Here is a 19,126-nt window from a genome sequence, read left to right as displayed (position 1 = left end):
TCATAAGATATTTAACAATCCCCTTTTGTCCAGTTCTGCCGCTCATCATTCACTATCAAAATTTGATGTTGCCTATTCAATTATGCAGCACATTTGAGAGTGCTTTGTAAAGGTATTAGCGGTAAAATGGGAGTAGCATAGCTTGTAATATGCGCATCATGTCTAGTGTTATTAGTGCAACATGCAAACGCGAAGTGTGGCTTATTCAGGCATGCAGCACCGCTGCTGCGGTCGCTGTCAGGCAATGGAACAGCGATCCCGAAATAGCGGAACCACCCACACGGCCGTACGCATCCTACATAGACAGTACAACATCACACCTTCCCAGCTGGCGACCTGCTAGAGTGCACTTCACAGATCACCCGGCCGCTCCACATCCCGAGGAAAACTCCCACAGTAACCAAACATTTCCCTTGGCGTTCTTCCCTCGGTTAAACCTTTGCTATGTCTCGTTCTCATTCCAAATGCCGACACACACACTCACACAGCGGGCTTAAAATCATCCCTCCTATACACCCACCTCCGTAGTTACCATCTTATCTCCTTCCAGACACTCGTGCTGCACAAAAATGTCATACAGCAGCAGAGAGTGAAGACTCAAGATCAGTTTTACAGACAAACTCCAACCACAATATAATGACCACGATCCAACATCAGAGTCCAGCAATGTCTTCACTCAAAACTGTACACAAATTTGATAAGGTACGCGATATCTGAACAATCTGATGAAATCCACCCATAGATGCTATACGTCTAAACATATCTATAAATGTATCTATAGTCTATACTGTGATGATGCTATCATAAACTTTTGAATTACTCAAGTTTTGACTTGGTAGAATAGGAGGTGATAAAATGAATGCCTGAAAGGTTACAGAACTCAGTTTTTTTGTTGCTTGGGTATCTGCGGTTTTGGTGCATTAACCTGTGAAAGGTTTAATAGCTTGAAGTTATGCTGCAATAATTGCTCTCTACTTTATACGAGTGACAGCAGGCTTAATTGAGAATTTGAAAGAAATTGTTATGAATGAATGCTTTTAACTTTGGAGGAAGAGCGTTAGACACGTGAAGATTAAAATTGACACCTAGTTTTTACAAAATGAGGGAGGAACAATTATCTGAAACCACCCTACAAGCTATAATCTTGAAATATAACGGTGTAATGTGTCTGAACATTTTTTCCATTAATTTGTGGATAAAACTTCCCTTCTGTGTCTTCAGCTGTGATTATAATTCCTTAGGGTTTTTATCAATGCCAAGACAAGGAAGGAGCCTGCCAAAGATTCTCACTACCGTGATTGGAACCTTTTCTAAAAAGATTTATATCAAATGTCAGGTTGTCCTGGAGGCATCAGAGTCAGTGGTAAATGACTAAATCAGCTGGCAAAAGACAACTTTTCTGCCACCTGCAAGATGTCATTCATTGATCAGCTAATCATCTCTGAATCCTTCCTGCCAAAAGTACCGCCTCAACTAGGAGACAATGTCCTCACATCTTAAGTGTCATTTAAAAAAAAAAAGAAAAGTTAAAGCACATATCGCCAATGCTGAACACCATGACAAGTCAGTCGACACTTTTCTACTCCAGCACACGTGTTTTTTTTCCTGCCACACCTCCATCTACTGGATCTGATGTTTCTTTTTTGGCTGAGATTTAGCTGGCAGACTTCCCCCTTTCTTGAAAAGAAAGTCAGAAGATGGATGACTTGCAGCTGAGCTTGCACACTTGGGTCCACCTGTCTTTCCACATTTCGACACTATCCACATTGGTCTAAACGCTGGCCCCATCTTCTCGCCTCTAGTGGCAGTTGTCACCCATGATAGCTGATGGCCAAGTGCATGGACGCCGTTACTGTGATGACCTTGATGACGACAGTGATAACGGCAATAGAAGCGCCTATGCCCCGAACACATTTGGACACGTCACCGCAGCTGTCCAGCCACATTTACGTCTCATATTTGGTTGTGTCGCCGGTACCGATCAATTCATCCTAGTTAAGTCAATCTCAGTAAACCCCCAGTCCTCCAGAGAAACAATCAATCAAATCAAGGTTTTCTTTCACGTCAGGTTGTTTGAGTTTGACCTCCATTTGAATATAAAACACAAGGTTGAGAGGTTGTCGTCCAATAAGTCCGCTCTTACTAACCGAGCTCCGATTTTTCACATTACAAACAAGCTTGACCTGATCTATACTCGATTAGTCCTTTTCCAGCAGCGTCATTGTACCTAAAATGTCTGCTGTCGTCTTGTTTAGCCTCTGAAAATTGCACAAAGCTATCCAATATGAGTCCCATTCAACGTTATGAGATGTAACAACAGTGTACTCTAAATTCCTTTGTATTCATCGAATTGCTTTGTGTTGATTGCTGCCTGGTTGCCAAAACACAGTTCTGACTCCTTATGCTAGACTGTCATGAGATAAACAACATAGTACAAAGCTGACACTACTAAAATCACCTCACTTTCAGATTTTTTTTCATTTTGAAATTTTACATGAACCAAAGAAACATTTCATTCTGTCCTTTATCACAAAAGTAAGGTAACTGTTCATGTTACTTCTGCCAAATACAAAACACATCAATGATTTTTTTTCTTTTCTCTGACAATCCCACACAATGAGTCAAAGCCCCCTGCAAATCTGACAGGTGCTGCCAAGAGTTAAATGTTGAATTGGGATGAAGGGACGAGGGTTTTTAGTTTTGGATGTGGCAGCAGAATTCTGGCGCCAAATTTTGTTTGTGTTCCAAGGTTTTGTAGATTTTGAAAATATGGCAGACATCTCAACCATTAAGCCCTGCAGCCTTGCCCTTAATACAAAAATGAAAGCAAAAATACCAATGCACATGACGGCAATTTGTAAATATATTTGAATCAAATCAACAAAGATAATAACCAAATGTAAATTAAAGATGTACAAAATAAGTACTTGTCCTTACCTGTTGCATTGGGTGGACATCTATTAAAAGCCAATTCCCCTGAAGGTGTTCGTCTCCACAACATGGACACTGCATAGTCCTCAGGGCAAATCTCATACGGTGCTGAAATGCAAAGTGTAATACAAATTGTCCTGCATCTATAACAACCTACCCGTGCAATAACGTCCTTGCGTTACATTGCTAACCGGTATATGTGAACAAATCATTATTATATCATCATTCATTGTCCAGTGGGGATTTCACAAAAAAGGCGGGATGAGAACTTTCAAATTGATTTATATATAATACCAAAATCCTGCGAACAAAGCAAACTAAAAGCAAAGCGGGCTGTAGCTTCAAGCAATCAATGCCTATTGGATTTTATACACTAGTAGTCAATAGGTTTGTTTTTCTTTTCACAAGGCCCAAAAGAAAAGGAGCCTTTTTTTCTTCTTCTCACAGTTGTTCAATTGTTGTTGAGAACCTGTTTCATGCCCTGGTGACTCACTATATTTGCTTGAGGAAGAAATTGGTTTTGGAAGTCGTTCTCATTGCTGATTCTTGGCACGTTGGTTGCTAATGCCATTTTCATTTTTTTTTTTCATGATATTTGAAATCACAGTTGTTAACATTTAGAGTCGTTTTCACCAGCATTATCATTCAGCATGTGCAGCATTTTATGCCAAAATCAATGACGCACTCTTGAAACACACAGCCAAGCTTATTAATTTTGTATCTCACCTGGGCACCGTTGTTCACTACATTTCCGGACTTCTTCTCTGTTGCCGTCACACTGATGCCCAGAGGTCGCTGCCCCTTGACACACCCGAGTTCGTCTCTGCCATCCACCGTCGCAAGACTTGGAGCAGCCACTCCATGGACCCCATGGGTTCCACTGACCATTAGCTGTAACACAGTCGTCTAATTAGGATCAAATCAGAAAATGGAATTCCACAAATAGTAGTATTTGGAGACACTGTGTGCTTATCCAAACATGGTCAGGGTGCAAAGTTTTTTTCTAAATGGTCTGCGCGTCATCATTTTTTCCGTCTTTAAACACAAACCTTGAATGAAACGTTTTCATTTCAGAACCAAATGTCAGTTTTGTTACGAAGACGATCATATCATGTGAACACTTGAACAATATACAATTGAGAAATCAATTTTCAAATCATATCTTATATTTTTTCATCTGTCTGCAAGCCTTCTAGGTTTTCTTTGCAGAAAGTGATTTTTTTTCTTCCTTTCCACAATCTAACAACAAAATCCCCCCAAAAAGACAATATCCTTCATTTCATCCAACAAGCTATCACATAATAACTCATCTAGCAAGTTTGTAGACTCGGTATGCTAGTAATAATCCAAATTGAACAACATAACTAGAAGCGCTTGGCGGCATGGGTGTCTTATGGCAACAGAAGCTTCTCTGCAAATGGTGATTATTTCCCTCATGCTGCCAACATTAAAGCACAATAATTTCAAAGTTTCCATAACCAGGAGCAGGTTTTATGCCCTTGTAATGAAGACTATTAAATTGAGCATTAGACAAAACAATGCTGCCCTTCAGCGATATACAAATTCCCATTTCCCGTTCATATAAAATGGGAAAAACATTCCCCACAATTTAATTGTTTTTATACACCCTCCACTAGAAATGAGGCGTAAAAGCTGGAAACACTAAAAATGGTTGAAAACTCTTGGATTAATGGTTTGTTTTGAGAAAATGTATTACGAATAGAGCCTGTCCTTCAGTATACCATCTATGAAGGTATTGTTTGAATTGTCCTTTTTTTGTTGATTTGGTAGCATGAAATATCTAGTGAACCCTTACTCGCATAGCTTGGTGATGGGAAAAGTCATTTAAAAATAAAAAAATAGTCCATCCAGAGTGAATTTGGGGATCTTGCATAGGTCGGTATCATCATAGCTGCATTTTAAACTGCAATTATATTGTGGAAATGGTGTCTATTTTCACAATCAATTAGTTTACGTATTGTGGCGTATGATGGCATGGGCTGTGTTAATCCACAAGCGTTTGATGCTTTGCTCACCTTGTGATGAATTTTCAATTGCTAAAATGGCTCAGCTCATTAAAGAGAGGAATCCCATAATGAATCATCACTGCGTGAAGCCAACAACCGCATTGTCGGGTTTGTTTTCCCATAAATTGGAGAAAAACCAACACAAACAACCTCAATACTCTTCATTGTTTTTCTCAGTGCTCCATTTTTATGATGTCATTGCGTAACGTTTCGGCAGACTTTCGCAACGAAGGAATAACAAAGAAAAGAAATCCTTGCTCTTTCAGGCAAGAGCAAAAATTGCATCAGGAGATTATGTGAAGGCCTTGGTGTGATGAGACAAGGCTTGATGGAGGCTACTAAGCTGACATCTCTGAGCCTCTAAATGCATCAATGGTGTTGACGGACAGGGCGGACGCCTAACCCGGAATTCTCTCAAAAGCATACAGCATTTCTAAGGGGATTTTGTAAATCCAATTGATAGAGCATGGTCTTGAACATTATTGCTATTTTCTTGACTCTCTTGCATTGAGGGTCCTCCGCCCCTGCTCTACTAAAACTGATTGCAATTATTCTAATGCCATGTGGGATTCCATTCGTCAAAACGAGCTATTTACTAGTATTATTTTACCTGTGCAGTCAGGATTATGGCACTCTCTGCTTTCTGCCCAGTGACCGCGACACTCAGATCCCCCATGTGCGGCCGCTGAACACTGCCTGGTCCTCTGCTGTGTGCCGTTAGCACAGGTCACTGAGCAATCGCTCCAAGAGCTCCACTCTTGCCACTGTCCATCCACTGTGGCGCCAGCCGCAACGTAACACGCATGTCGCAAGTGCCGGAAGGGAGAAAATAGGCAGATAGAAATGGATTTAGAAAAAAAGACAGTTATATAAATGTAGGCTACTTTTGAAGAACTGTCTATAGATTTATTCTGATTGTGATGACAGTCAAGGTTTTTGGGAGAATTTGATGCTGCTGTCTGTGCGGAGGACAATGTTCACTCCTAACAAGAGCAAGAGCAAAATTTGCGTAAAAAAAATATGATCAGAAGCAATGTTAAGACCTACCGTATGCATGCATGTACATCTATGTATACATGTGCTTATATATATATATATATATATATATATATATATATATATATATATATATATATATTTTTTTTTTTTCCTGCATCCTCACCCTCTTGCTACTGTGACAACGAAATTATCCAATCCAATCCAAATTGAAAGGGTTTGTCAAGTGTGCATCACAAACCCTGCATAAATTTTGCTTTGTTCTTGTGATTGATTACATGATTGCGTATACGTATACTTACAAAAGCTCAACGGCTTTCACGCTGTTGTTTTTTTTGCTTTCTATGCACTTTCTAATTGTAATTGCAGCCTGCTGATGATTTTTCTAGCTTATTCCAGGTGAATCCTGTATTTATCGCTTAAGATTAGGTGATTATTCACAAAAAATAACATCCCGCTGCTTTTTTTGTTAATCTTATTTCATCATTTTTGATTTTATTGTGATAAAACAACTATATATATATATATATATATATATATATATATATATATATATATATATATATATATATATATATATATATATATATATATTGTATATATATTGTATATATATTGTATATATATATATATATATTGTGTGTATATATATATTGTATATATATCTTAGTTTTTTTTGTATTGTAGAAACCAGTTTGCAGTTCATATAGATTCTTTTAACTGATGGTGTGCTAGTGATTTTGGTGTTACACACAGGGCAGAATAATATGGCTAAATAAGCAATTAAAATATAAATCCCGTGGCTTGCATAATACAATTATTAACTCCAACATTATGAAATTGAATTGCCATTGGAACACCTGACTCGATTAACACGTGTCCTTGAACAGTAACTACTACAGTTTGTGGTGCATTATCAGTAAAGTCATTTGTGTAATGTTTTTGCAAACCATAAAGGGACTGTCACACACTTATTATTCAACATAGTCAGGTTATTTTGGAATAACCTTTTTAAATTGAGTATGAACTCTGATTTTATCCACATCCTTAGAGATGACGGTTAATACTGTGACTTTCTAGTGTTTGTTGGGTTCCCTAGCAGAACTATAATACCTGGGCAAAGGGCTATGTTGCAAAGCTTAGTCTGCGTCTCAGGTCCGTCGCAGGCGCGGCCTCCATGCTGTGGGGGCGCACACATCCGAGTCCGAGTGCGGTGACCTCGACCACACGTGAATGAGCACAGACTCCACGGTGACCATTCCTCCCATACGCCATGCACTGCGGGCATAGAGAATGTGTCAGCCCTGGTCAATATCCCTTTCTCGCGCCATGATAGACAGTAAATGGACGATGTGTACACTGCATCGAGCTATACGAGCAACTAAATCAATCAAAAGTAATTTGCTAAAATTGAGATAGTAGATCAAACACTGAGCACATTGACAATTTTCCAAAACCTATAGTGTCAGCCAATTGTGCATATTTGGACATCATTATTCAACTTTGCGGAGTGAACACTAATTGACATCCAAGAGAGAGAGAGAGAAATGACTGTTCTGGGTCTGTTTTAAGGGACTTTCTAAAATGTTAGTAGTATGGCCAGGACGGCTCAATTTCTTGGTGGACTGCAACTAAAATTGCTGCAAAGCAAACCTACGTAAAGGTTAATATGGGCTGACAATGGACCCTCCAAATGTGTAACTGGGACAACATATTAGTAATTACCGTATTTTCACGACTATAAGGCGCACTTAAGTCTTAAATTTTCTCCAAAATAGACAGGGCGCCTTATAATCCAGTGTGCTTTATATATGGAAAAAAAATTAAAATGTGTCATTCATTGAGGGTGCGCCTTTTAATGGGGTGCGCCTTATAGTCGTGAAAATACGGCATGCAGTAACCGGCCCGTGCTTGCTCACTTGTGATAGTTGTTACAGTAAAATTATTAGAAATATACTTCAGATTTCTTTCAATCAAGGGAATTTTGCCATCTGACGTGCAAATGATGCAAGAAATGCTCCCAAGACAGGTAATTATTTTGTCTTTAGGACCCGTGTAAAACCCAGATGGTGCAAATTTTATTTTTAGGACCTCAAGAATGCAGTACTGCAACAATACTTCTGCAATAGTTTGAAGACATAATCAGACAGATACAATAAAACCGCAAGCATGTTTATGATAAGTGAAAGGAATACACATGCCTCCCGATTTTGCACAACAAAAGGTGTTTTTCGGAAAATGTATTTTTCATCTTTAGCTGACAGATGGCAACTTTCTCTGGAAACTACAGGCAGAGCTTGTGATTGGGTGAAAGTTTTGCATTGGAGAGAAAATTCAGAGCACTAGATGTACAGTGGGTTAGACGCCTCATATCCTGTCTTGGAACCAGCCTATACACAGTGATATTAAATAATTAAAATAGTTCTTTAACATTTTTCTTTTTGAAAAAGTTTTATGATTGCCTCTACTGAAACTGCCTGCTTCCTGTTCACTGAGATAAAGGGGATTTAAAAATTGAAAGGGTGACTGCAAAAACCTTATATTGCAATACATTTTCATGACTTTAGTGTTTGTTATACACCAGCTTAAGACGTTTTAGTCATTTTAGGGAGTTTGGAAGGGCATTTCTGGTCATTTCAATGGTGAAAAATGATTTTCTATCTGAGTGTTTAAATCACGTGTGTTCATGATAAAAACAAAACTAAAAAAATATTAGACTAACTGTGTGTGTAGATAAATAGTACAGCCCTTGTGAACATGAGTTTTTGGAATTTTATTTTTGTTGAATTATAATGAATTTAAATTCTTATAAACAAGCTTAAGCTTTGTGAAACTTTGCTTTGTGTGTATGTGCTGTATTTTAAAAAGATTTTGGTTGCCCACTCGTATTAAAAGACCTTGTAACATACCGAATGAACATGGAAAAAAATAAAAATAATATAATGGGATTAGAGTTGAATGCCCTTGAGTTAGACATACTGAGCATCTCTCATGCAGCCTGAAGTGTATCCTACTAAAAAGTAAAGGGTCACTTCTGAAGTCTTTAGCTTTCATTTTGTGATGCCAAAATAAGTTCTGTGACGATTTCCCATAGGAAAAATGCCTCAAAGAAATCAAAGTATGACCTGAAAGCCACGCTGAATACATTCCTGTGTAAAAAGTAGATTAATAAATCCTACATCCTGCCTCGACATTGGTGATTTTTCTTCACTAAGCTGATTTGTAAAAGGAATCACTGTATAAACACAACAGTCAGATCTCTAGATCTGTGGTTGGTATCTTTTGGATCGTAGGATCAAACTGCATCTCCCAAAAGGCATGTCAGATGTGCCTAACTCCATCAGTCCATCAGAAATAGCGCACACTGTCAATAATATGTATTTATACCAGTAATTGCAGAAAAATCACAAGATTATGCTTCCACGGAAATACTGCTTATGATCGAGCATTTTTTAACAATCATTTTTTAGCTCATTATTTTATATACCTATTCCTATGAATCATGGGTTCCAAACATGCTGCTTGGGGCTAATTGAGACCAATATAATCTGTGCCAAATCTATCATGCTGATCGACTGTTTTGCCCTGGCGACCTCTGAGGAAATAAGATGAAATGTCAGTCAGAATAATAATTTGTTGTTTCCTACAAGACATCATGGTTGTCCCTCACATTTTTTGGAGAGTCATTGCCCTGGATGTTTTTTTTTTGCATTTTTCTCCATTCATTCTATTTCCATACCACTCACAGAAGTCGTGGGGGTTCTGGAGCCAAGTTGGCTATGGGCAGCAGGCAGAATACACCCTGAACTGGTTGCCAGCTAATTTCTGGGCCTACATACTTAAAAAAAAAAAAACCCATACACTCACAATCACACCTACAGAGAATTTGGAGTGTTCAATCAACCAAGTGCAAGTTTTTGAGATGTTGGAGGAAGCCCACGAAAGCCAGCACATGCAAACTATACAGAACAAGGCTGAAAGCTTGAATTGAACCTTTAATCTAAAAACTATGATGCGAGCTAACCAGTCATATTGTCGTAAAATGAAAGGTGAACACCAAGACAAGTTAATTTCAGGAAAAGTGGGAGACAGAGTGTTTTGTTGTTGAGCACAGGGGCATGCTGACCTAAATTGTATGTTCGGAGAAATTTGGAACGCTCAAAAATTGCAACGTCAGGCAAGGACGCAGGTTTAGAAGTACTATGCAAAATACAAAAGATAAGTTTGTTGTGGGAAAGGGTTCATTCTGAAATGTTTTAAAGTTTTGAGAGGCATTGAATTAGCTGTACTTTTGGTATGTTTTGTCCACTGGACCGCAATAGAATTTCAGAAGCTTGGTTTAAATATAATGTCCCAGAGTGCCAATTATTTCAAAGCTGGAAAAATGTCAATCTTTCACACTTTTCAAGAAGATAAATTCTTCAAACGAATGCCTTCACATACATCAAATTTCGCTCTCTTAATTGGAAAAACGTTGACCTTGCCACATTCAAGACATTCTAAGAATACCGCCCCCTGGGATTTCATAAATTCAAAAAACAAAAAAAGGATTCTCATAATCATCAACTGCATTACATTTCTCCTAATTATACACATGTCGACTAGCTCTCTTTGTACACAAAGTAAAAAGGGGGGAAAATAATGACTAGAAATGGTAATATACACGTGTTTTGCCAAACCACATCAACATCAAAAATCAAAGGCCCTGATTCTACATCTGATTACTGACAGGATAATGAGATGATCAATTAAAGTCTAAAGTCATATTCTGTAAACAAAATGGCCATCTGACAGTTTGTTTCGAAGATTTGTGCCTTAAGACACAAACTGATTTTTGTCAGATATAAACCATAAAAACAAACAAAAAAAACCCAAAATAGTTTGACTAGAACTTGACCGAAACCCGTTAAGCACTACAATGTGTTTGTGTTTAAGATAACAACCCAGCGCTTACCTTGGCACTCAACGCAAGAAGAATCCAAATTACATTATAGGTGCGTTTTATTTTTGAAAGAATGTTATGCATACATAATTGCCCGAAGGATAGTAGAAACAGCAGTAACAAGTGCATACATTGGAGGGACTTTCCAATTCCACTTACCCAATTTTAAAAGTATATTTTCAAGCTTAGTTTACAGCAGTCACACTAGATAGAGGTGGTATTCAACTGTTATTTAATTTAATTCATTCCATTCCCTTTGCACTCAAGTTACACAACACATTTCCACAATATCAGTGATTGTGCCTCGACGACATACTCTCCAGTGATAATACTATCAGCGTGAGCGCTAACTAGAGGACCAAATAGGAGCACCTAATCATTTTTTTTTCAACTTTAGTCTGACAAATTGACCTGTTGACATAGACAAAAGCACAGACAAAAATGGAATCCAGCGTCATCAAAGACCTGGATCACCCCTACTAACAGCTTCACACCTCCAGCTGTGAGAATTCTATTGGCTCCTCACCGAAGCATGCTCTTCTGGTGTGATTTCTGGGATTGTACATGTTTTGGTTGCTGGGTTTTTTTCACCCCCAAGTGCAGAATTACGATTTGCTGTTTGTACTCAATAGATTATATCGGATTGCTTCTGGCAATGTTTATTTTTTGTTTAAATCAGAAGAACATTTGAAATATTCTTGGCCATCAACAAGCACCCATACAAACGCAATCACAAGTCCGAGCCGGCTACGAGATGACTCATCCATCATATTATTGTGGGTTGAGGGTGGGCTGGGGCTGAAAGTGTGCGTCAAGAACCGCAGTCGAGCTATTTTGAGTTTGCTTGATAATCCTTAAAGAAATAAGGCTATTTTGTCAGTTCTAGCTCCCCGCAGAACCAAGTGTCATCAAAACATTTTGCTGTTTATGAAGTTCCTGGTAGTTAGATGAAATGGTAAAATCATAGATGTTAATGACAAAACACAAACATTCACAAATGAATGAGAAAGAAAACACTTGATTAAAAGCATATCAGATGTGAGGCAGATTCCTGCAGTAGACGTAGATACAGCACATTTCCTGCCATTTCAACAACAAATAGGTCAAAAACATTCAAGAATCTGCGGCTAACACTACCTGGACAATGGGCAGTGTTATTGCAAACCCTTGATTCTCTTAAAGGGCCGCTGCAGTGTGTTCCATATGGTGAGACACATGTTCTTGTTCGCACCTGCGACCCTTGACCGCATGTTACAGAGCAAGAGCTCCACTGGGACCACTCCTCTGCACCTGATTCACCTGTATGGGAGAAGGGTGACACTAGTTAAACGCAGCAATATGGTTTTTGGGGTATGACTGACGTCGGGAAAGGTGGGCAGTAAAAATGAGGAAAGGCCAAAGTTAGCCAGAAAAGGGGCGGCAGCTTCAAGATTTAAACGTAGCCAACGGAGGCCTTCTATTCTTACACGTGTCGGGCTAATTCTTTTACAAATATTAACGTGATTGTTAGAGCAATCGCATCGTAAAGCATACTACTTTGAAAAAGTCAAAACAAATGTGTATTTATAAAGATAGCAGAAATAAAAGAATGAAAAATTTAACACTAAACACGGTTGTATTCTAACTCCCTTTCAGTTCGTGGCTATTAATTTTTCAAGCGTTTCAGTGAAACAAAAACACGTTGAAAAAGCAAAGAAGGAAATTACCATAAATAAATAAAACATCATAAAAAATGGTGACATGCAAGGATGATGACATGTGAAGAAACAAAATGGAAACTGCTGAGAATTAGTAACTACTTCTGAACAATGGATTGCCCTGCACTCCAGCAAAACTGTAATTTTCCATCACAAACTGCAATTTCTGGTCGTCAATACTAATATTGACGTTGAATACCCTTAATTATACTAAAAACGATGGTTGCCTGTTTTGTTTATTTTTTTTGTATACTAATTGTTTTTCAGAATGAAGAACAAAAAGGGCTATTTATATGCTTGGAGGGGTTTTCTTTTCACAATATTAGGAAGTTAACAGATATTTTCAAACTGAACATTGTATCGATGTTTAATTAATTTTTTTTTGAAGGAACATACATTCTCAATGGCCATTGTTTGACCAGACAAAGCTCACAAAAATCCAATACATTGAGGCAGCATTTAAATCACCAACGCCATGGCATAAAAAAAGACAAAATTACTGGGAGTGTATTTTTTTTTCTGTATTTTTGAAGGCAAGTGAATGCTTTAAGCACGCTACACTTCAAAGCAACTCCTTACTTCCTAACATAAGAGATAATAAATCAATTCGGCCAATTGGGAATCAGAACTCTGCCACTAAATTTAGTCGTTTATAAGAGAGCGGAAGGTGGATCAATTTGTTAAATGAGGTAGCACAGGGAGTGTAAATAAGGTGAAAATGAAAACCAAAAAGAACCACAATAAACCTTGACCGGGATCCAACATACCTACAGTGTGTGTTACATGGAGAAGTGTTTATGAGTGGAAGTTAATTTGGGGAGATGACAGGTTGCAAATTAAAATGGTTATGAACAATGTAAACAGAACAAGAAATGGTAAACATTTTCCCCCAAACAAAGAAAAAAAATACCGGGAGGAAATAACCCACTATGTAACACGAAATACGATTTAAAACAACAATTAATAAAAGCAACTTAAATTATAAAAATAAAATGACCGTGAACACACGATCTTGCTTCATTTATTTGTTATAACTGAAAACACTGGATTGGTATGCTTTAATCCTATAAACATTTTGATTACTATTTTTTATCTCCATTTAAGTTCATCACATTTGAACCTTTCTCGAATATCAAACTCGTGCCATTTAGGTCATTAAGCAGCTTCTAAACAAAAAACTTATTTTTAAATGAATATTCCGAACGTATAATACTTCACCTCAAAACTATGCTGAACTTCACTGCAATACATTTTATGTTCAATGTTGAAAGTAAATTATAAATAAATGAAAGATGTCTCCTATTATCTCCTGCCTTGAGATTGATGATTTGGAAGAAAATAAATAATAATAATGCAAAACATTTCCACTCAAGAAGCTGCAGTATACAAGAGAGAGCATGCATGATGAAATTAAGTTTAGTTAAGAAAATAAAATAGGGAAAATATAACTATTATATTACCAGTTTGTGCCATAAATTTAGCAGATTCAGCTTGCTCCTGCAGGGCCTTTGTGTCATGAACTGATCTTGGCCGCTGACTTTTTACTGTATGCTCTCCGATCATTCCATATTCTATGAGACAAAATAGAGGTTGATATGAAAGCTAGGCTTGGACAACAAAACTTATTACATATTCTTGGTCAGAATGTTGGGGAACAGACGCAGTACATGGCTCGAAACAAAGACCACACATGTTTGTATTTTTATCTGTCCTTCACTCTAGGGCATAGAACAATGCAACAGTTTTAAGGGTGAGATCAAATTATTAATTGAGCTTGTAAGCAGTGTCGACACATAACAAACATGCAAATTAACTCACATCGCTTTTTTTCTTTCTTTTTTTTTGACGACCACGTCAATCAAACAGCAACCCTCCCTCCCCTTCTTCCGCATACCCAGAAAAGAAAAGGAAACCAAAATGAAAGTAAAATGTGTAAGCTGTAAGAAAGCCACAGAGGAGGGGGTCATGGACAGAACATGCGATTGATCCACAGTTTCCTCTATTGTTTGATTTTTAATTGCTATATATTTGACTGGGAACGGAAGACTGGCAATGTCTTGTATTTAGGGATGCGTACTTGGTAATCCAAGCTCACTTTGTCTTAAGCACAGGGACAAAGTGTGATGGCAACGCTAACAAGAGTCATGGTTTATTCAACCGCAACATCAAATGCTTCTTTTAACAATCTTCCTTCTTCAGAGTGTAACACAACTTTTGACACTTTGATCCTAATGAGGTGATTCAATCATTCTCAAATGCAGTGCAAGTGATTGATAAAATAATAAGGATCAGAATAGGAAGAATGAAATGCTAGTCAAACAATCACATTGCTTTTATTAGTAAATCAGGCAATGAAAATTACCAGTCATTCTGTGCAAACCAATAGCCAGCCAACTTCAAGTGTAGCGCTCCGTCAACTGATTGTTTTTTATTTAATCACCATCTAAGGATGGAATGTATTCATAAATTGCAATGTCAATAATGTATGCACTGTGATGTAGTTGAGCCTCCCATTTTAGATATGACCGTTCAGATCAGAGCATCTGTTTGTAATTGATTTATAGGTTGTTGTTGCATGTGGTTTGCATTAAGTGATGAAAAAAGGCTAATGAGTCATGAGGGTTATTGTGTGGGTGGCTTTTGTTGAATCATTTAACGGTCAATATGGATGGATTTCTGACATGAGTCATGAAACTATCTTTCAACTATTTGTCATGTGGACAGGATCATTTTAGTCAGTGTTTAAGTTAGTTCTGCACACAGCATGCCGGAGTATTGGTAAAGCTTTTGTACGGTAAACATCATTCTCTTAAAATAGACGGTCAGACGTTTTGAAACACTAGTAGCGGGTTCAGTTTAATTGCATGAACTACTTTCAAGCGCAGAAAGCACACTGAGAGCCATTAGAAACTTATGTTTGAAACAACGTAGGCTTCAAATTAGGTGCGCTATTCAGAGCTATTGAATGTCTTCAACTGACTAAAGAACTCGTGCATCTTCATTCCAGATGACCAAGGAATCAAATTGTTGGCATCCATCAAGCAGAGGTTTTGATCAATACATAAACTCTTTATAGTTGTTTTCTTCACATGAGACGAGTCATTCACTTTAATAGGCCAGTATATAATCTGGCGTGCGTCACAGATTTTTCTTGTTTTTTTTTTTATTTAAGACTAAAAAGTCTTTCCAATCAACACTCAGGATCATGTAAGATAGAAATATTGAACATAGAAAGCCACAATTCACTCTCTCTGGTGTGAATTTGAAAACTATTCTGAAAAGCATAAATCCATTTACTGTTACTTTGAACATCACACCTAAGTAGTTGAAGTGAGAGGATAAACATTTTGTTGACCATCATCAGCCACGTTGTTTTGCAAATGAATTTTATCTAGAAATATAACCGTTGGATATGGAATCTATCTATGGTGCTTCATTGAGTTAGCGCAGTTGTAAATTCTACAATTCTCCCAAGAGAATGGAAAAATAAACAAACAGAAAATGAGCATGAGTATGTATTGCAAAACATTTGCAAGTTGGGTCACTGGATAAGGAACACAAATGACTAGCAAACGTATAACCAGCAGGCTGTGGCTTTTCACTAATCCATCCCACACTATTCTTGTGAGCCTAGTTTGCAGGACTCGAGAGGTTTTCAGACGCTTCACAGCTCAGCAATGCTCTCAGGCCTAATTAACGGCCATATTTACCAACATTTTCCAGCATGATTTAATTAATGTCCCACAACTAATTACAAACTGTATACTTGACAAACAAGTCAAGATACAGCACAAAATCAAAGAGATTCCAAGATCCCTGTGTCGGTAACCTTTGTCGGTATTTAGCTTTGATCATGTTGGCATTTTTAGAATCAAGGAAGTGGTGATACCATGAACCCACATCTTTGCTGTGTGGACATGTTCCATGGACAGTGGTTCTTCTTGATACAAGAACCTCAGAGTCATTTGTGATAAGAGCATCGTTACGAGAAAAAATGAGTATCATTATGTGATCATATTTTCATCATACGAGCATCACACGGTCTTTCTTTGTGTGTTCGCGCACATCGCATCAACAGAATCACCCATCTCCCCACCTGCCGCTCACTCTCGTCTCCGGTAATAGAATTTTGTATCAAATTGCACCTGAATCATTTCTCCTTACAAGTGAACATTAAGTTCCCAGGAAAATGGCATTCAAGGACCGTGATGAGAAATAGCAAAGAATGCTCAGAATTGAAACAAAGCAAGAAATAATAACAAAACATGAAGAGAGTCTGCGTTTTAGCAACATTTGGTTTTGTATTGCTCGGAGACTCCAGACCTTATGGGAAGTCTATGCATAGAAAAACGTAGGATTTTTACTTTTTAATTTATTTTAGCCTTCAAAGTGATTCATTGGATTATTTTTAGGGCTAACATTGGGACTCATGGGACGTGTTGCACTCACTAACTGCAATTCCATTATTTGCTATGGATAAAATACCAGCACATTCAGGTTACGAGCTTGGTCGTCGAACGGATTGTGCTCCTATCGTGAGAGTCTTCTGTACAATTGTAACTAAAGGCTCTCTTTTTGTTCCCCTGGATGTTTCCCTGACCATGTTAAACGAGACTATTGATAAAATGGCACGTCATTACTGCTGCACTTTGAAGAGAAAGATCCCAAAATAGTGACAAGCGTTTAGTCCACGCAGACCAGGAAGAGGAATACCTCATTACTCAATGCATTTCTTTGATCCGCTTTCCCAGCAGAGGATCTTAGGAGGAACATTGTAGTCAAATGCGGTGCTAATTTAGGGTTTGGAAGACGCTTCGAACCAGTTTTAGAACAGCATTGACAATGTTGAATGGCAAGAATGCGTTAAAAATGTAACAAACAAAAGGTTTATCGGAATAGTCTTAGGGGAACGATTTAAAAGGCCTACTTGCAATTGTATTTCTTTTTGTAAATAGTTCATACCCATTTATCCATACTTGCATGTTTCAATCTACACTATGTATGAATTGAAGTGTCATAGTCGAGATAAAGAAGCGGTGCTCAGAACGTCGATTGCAATCAAATGTTAGATTTAGTAAAAATAAATATATATAATAATGAGATACGATGAGACGAATGACGTTGTGTGTGCCAAAATAGTGTTTTGTGCTGTATCTAAGAAAAAACAGTATATTGTATTTAATACACAGTGATCTACGGTATAGAATTAGTTGCTATCCAGTCATCCACTTTTACCATTTCTAAATTAATTATGATGAAGATAGTAGAGATGATAGTGAATTTGAAATGAAAAAAAGTTTCCCAATCCTCATGTGAAGAGCAGGCTATTCAGAAAACATCTTCTGTTGGTTAGATAAACTGTTCAATATTGACACAACCTCAAGGATGGACTACCAGAAGATGTTAAAAAAAAGTCAATTTATCCTTCATTAGGAAAATGAGGGGGTTGCACTGAATCAGAAAATGATCATATTATCTATCATTTTTTGGCCATCTGTTTGCTTGCTGTTGACTCCTCTAATGACTCAGATTGCAGCCAAATTAGAATTCAATGCAGCCGCCACTGCACTTCATTGAAAAGGATGTGAACTCGCTCAAAGACAAGATTCAGACAGTATTCAGGCAGACACTGCGAGAACTGTGCCGTGTACGGCGGCTTAATACATTTTGTTGCACTGAGCGAGAGCAGCAGAAAGAGTCTTATGGATAATTTGTAGTACATTGCTCAATCACCAGACTATTGAGCAGTACCATGCTGGGCAACCTAGATGGAGCTCTGGCGTTATCAAAGTGCTGCATCTAGAAGCCCTGTTGCTGGGTGCTATAAGAAGATGATCCCTCTGGCACACACAGACCTACTACGTACATACTATATGCCCGCTCACATAAGTCATCCATGCTTGAGCACTCTTCTTTTCATAGCATTTCAATTCATCCAAACAAGCAGATGTTGAATCTCTGCTGCAGTTGAAGACTGAAATGTTCACTGAACAGTCCCCAAACTAAGCATTATACTGAAATGCTGCTCCAGAGAATAAGCCAGAAGAGAAAAAAAATCCTATTTAATGGTGCAGGTTTACTCAACACGGCAGGAAGTGCAAGTACCAGCAGCATTAAATGAAAGATACCCTCTTTCCGTTTCATCTACTCACAAAGATTTACCCTCTGCATGATAATGCGAGGCGTCTATTGTGATTTCGGTTATGCTGCATGATGCTATCTGAAAATGGATCCGCCTATGGAATGTTTTCAAGTGAAAGCGATGCCAAGCTTGAAGCTTATAACGAGCAAGATCCCCGGCTTTTTCTAAAAAAGTGTGCTGAACCACCCATGAGTAAAATTGCCACTGCTGCAGGGCACAAGTGAAAAGGACTACTGTGCACCAACAGAAACAAGGATGGAAGCAGATTACTAATGAAACCCAGTAAAGGAAACACAGATAATTCTCACAACACATTTACAAGTGTGTACTGCATCCGTGCTTACATTCAGGAGATTGTTTTGATATGGTTCGAGGTGTGACACCTAAATTG

At 38.0% G+C, this 19,126-nt stretch overlaps 2 protein-coding genes across 14 annotated transcripts in view; one reads left to right on the top strand and one right to left on the bottom strand.

Moving 5' to 3' along the window:
• Nucleotides 1–19,126, top strand: part of eys (eyes shut homolog) — a 201,395-nt gene that overhangs the window by 18,847 nt on the left and 163,422 nt on the right. The window lies entirely within an intron of this gene.
• adgrb3 (adhesion G protein-coupled receptor B3) overlaps nucleotides 1–19,126 on the bottom strand; it is a 94,320-nt gene that overhangs the window by 43,243 nt on the left and 31,951 nt on the right. For 7 of the 9 annotated variants that reach the window (XM_077612560.1, XM_077612562.1, XM_077612555.1 and 4 more), the window contains exons 3-8: nucleotides 14,054–14,164; nucleotides 12,034–12,195; nucleotides 7,068–7,232; nucleotides 5,569–5,733; nucleotides 3,658–3,822; nucleotides 2,938–3,039 (exon numbers count right to left, since the gene is read on the bottom strand). In XM_077612560.1, coding sequence (XP_077468686.1) covers nucleotides 2,938–3,039; nucleotides 3,658–3,822; nucleotides 5,569–5,733; nucleotides 7,068–7,232; nucleotides 12,034–12,195; nucleotides 14,054–14,164 — 870 coding nt within the window. The remainder of the gene's footprint in view (nucleotides 1–2,937; nucleotides 3,040–3,657; nucleotides 3,823–5,568; nucleotides 5,734–7,067; nucleotides 7,233–12,033; nucleotides 12,196–14,053; nucleotides 14,165–19,126) is intronic. The other 2 variants (XM_077612561.1, XM_077612563.1) reach the window with 2 other exon arrangements.

The sequence above is a fragment of the Stigmatopora argus genome, chromosome 11, assembly GCF_051989625.1.
Source record: "Stigmatopora argus isolate UIUO_Sarg chromosome 11, RoL_Sarg_1.0, whole genome shotgun sequence".
NCBI classification, from domain to species: domain Eukaryota; kingdom Metazoa; phylum Chordata; class Actinopteri; order Syngnathiformes; family Syngnathidae; genus Stigmatopora; species Stigmatopora argus.
Note: the sequence above shows the minus strand (reverse complement) of the source record. Positions and strands in the feature narration are given on the sequence as shown.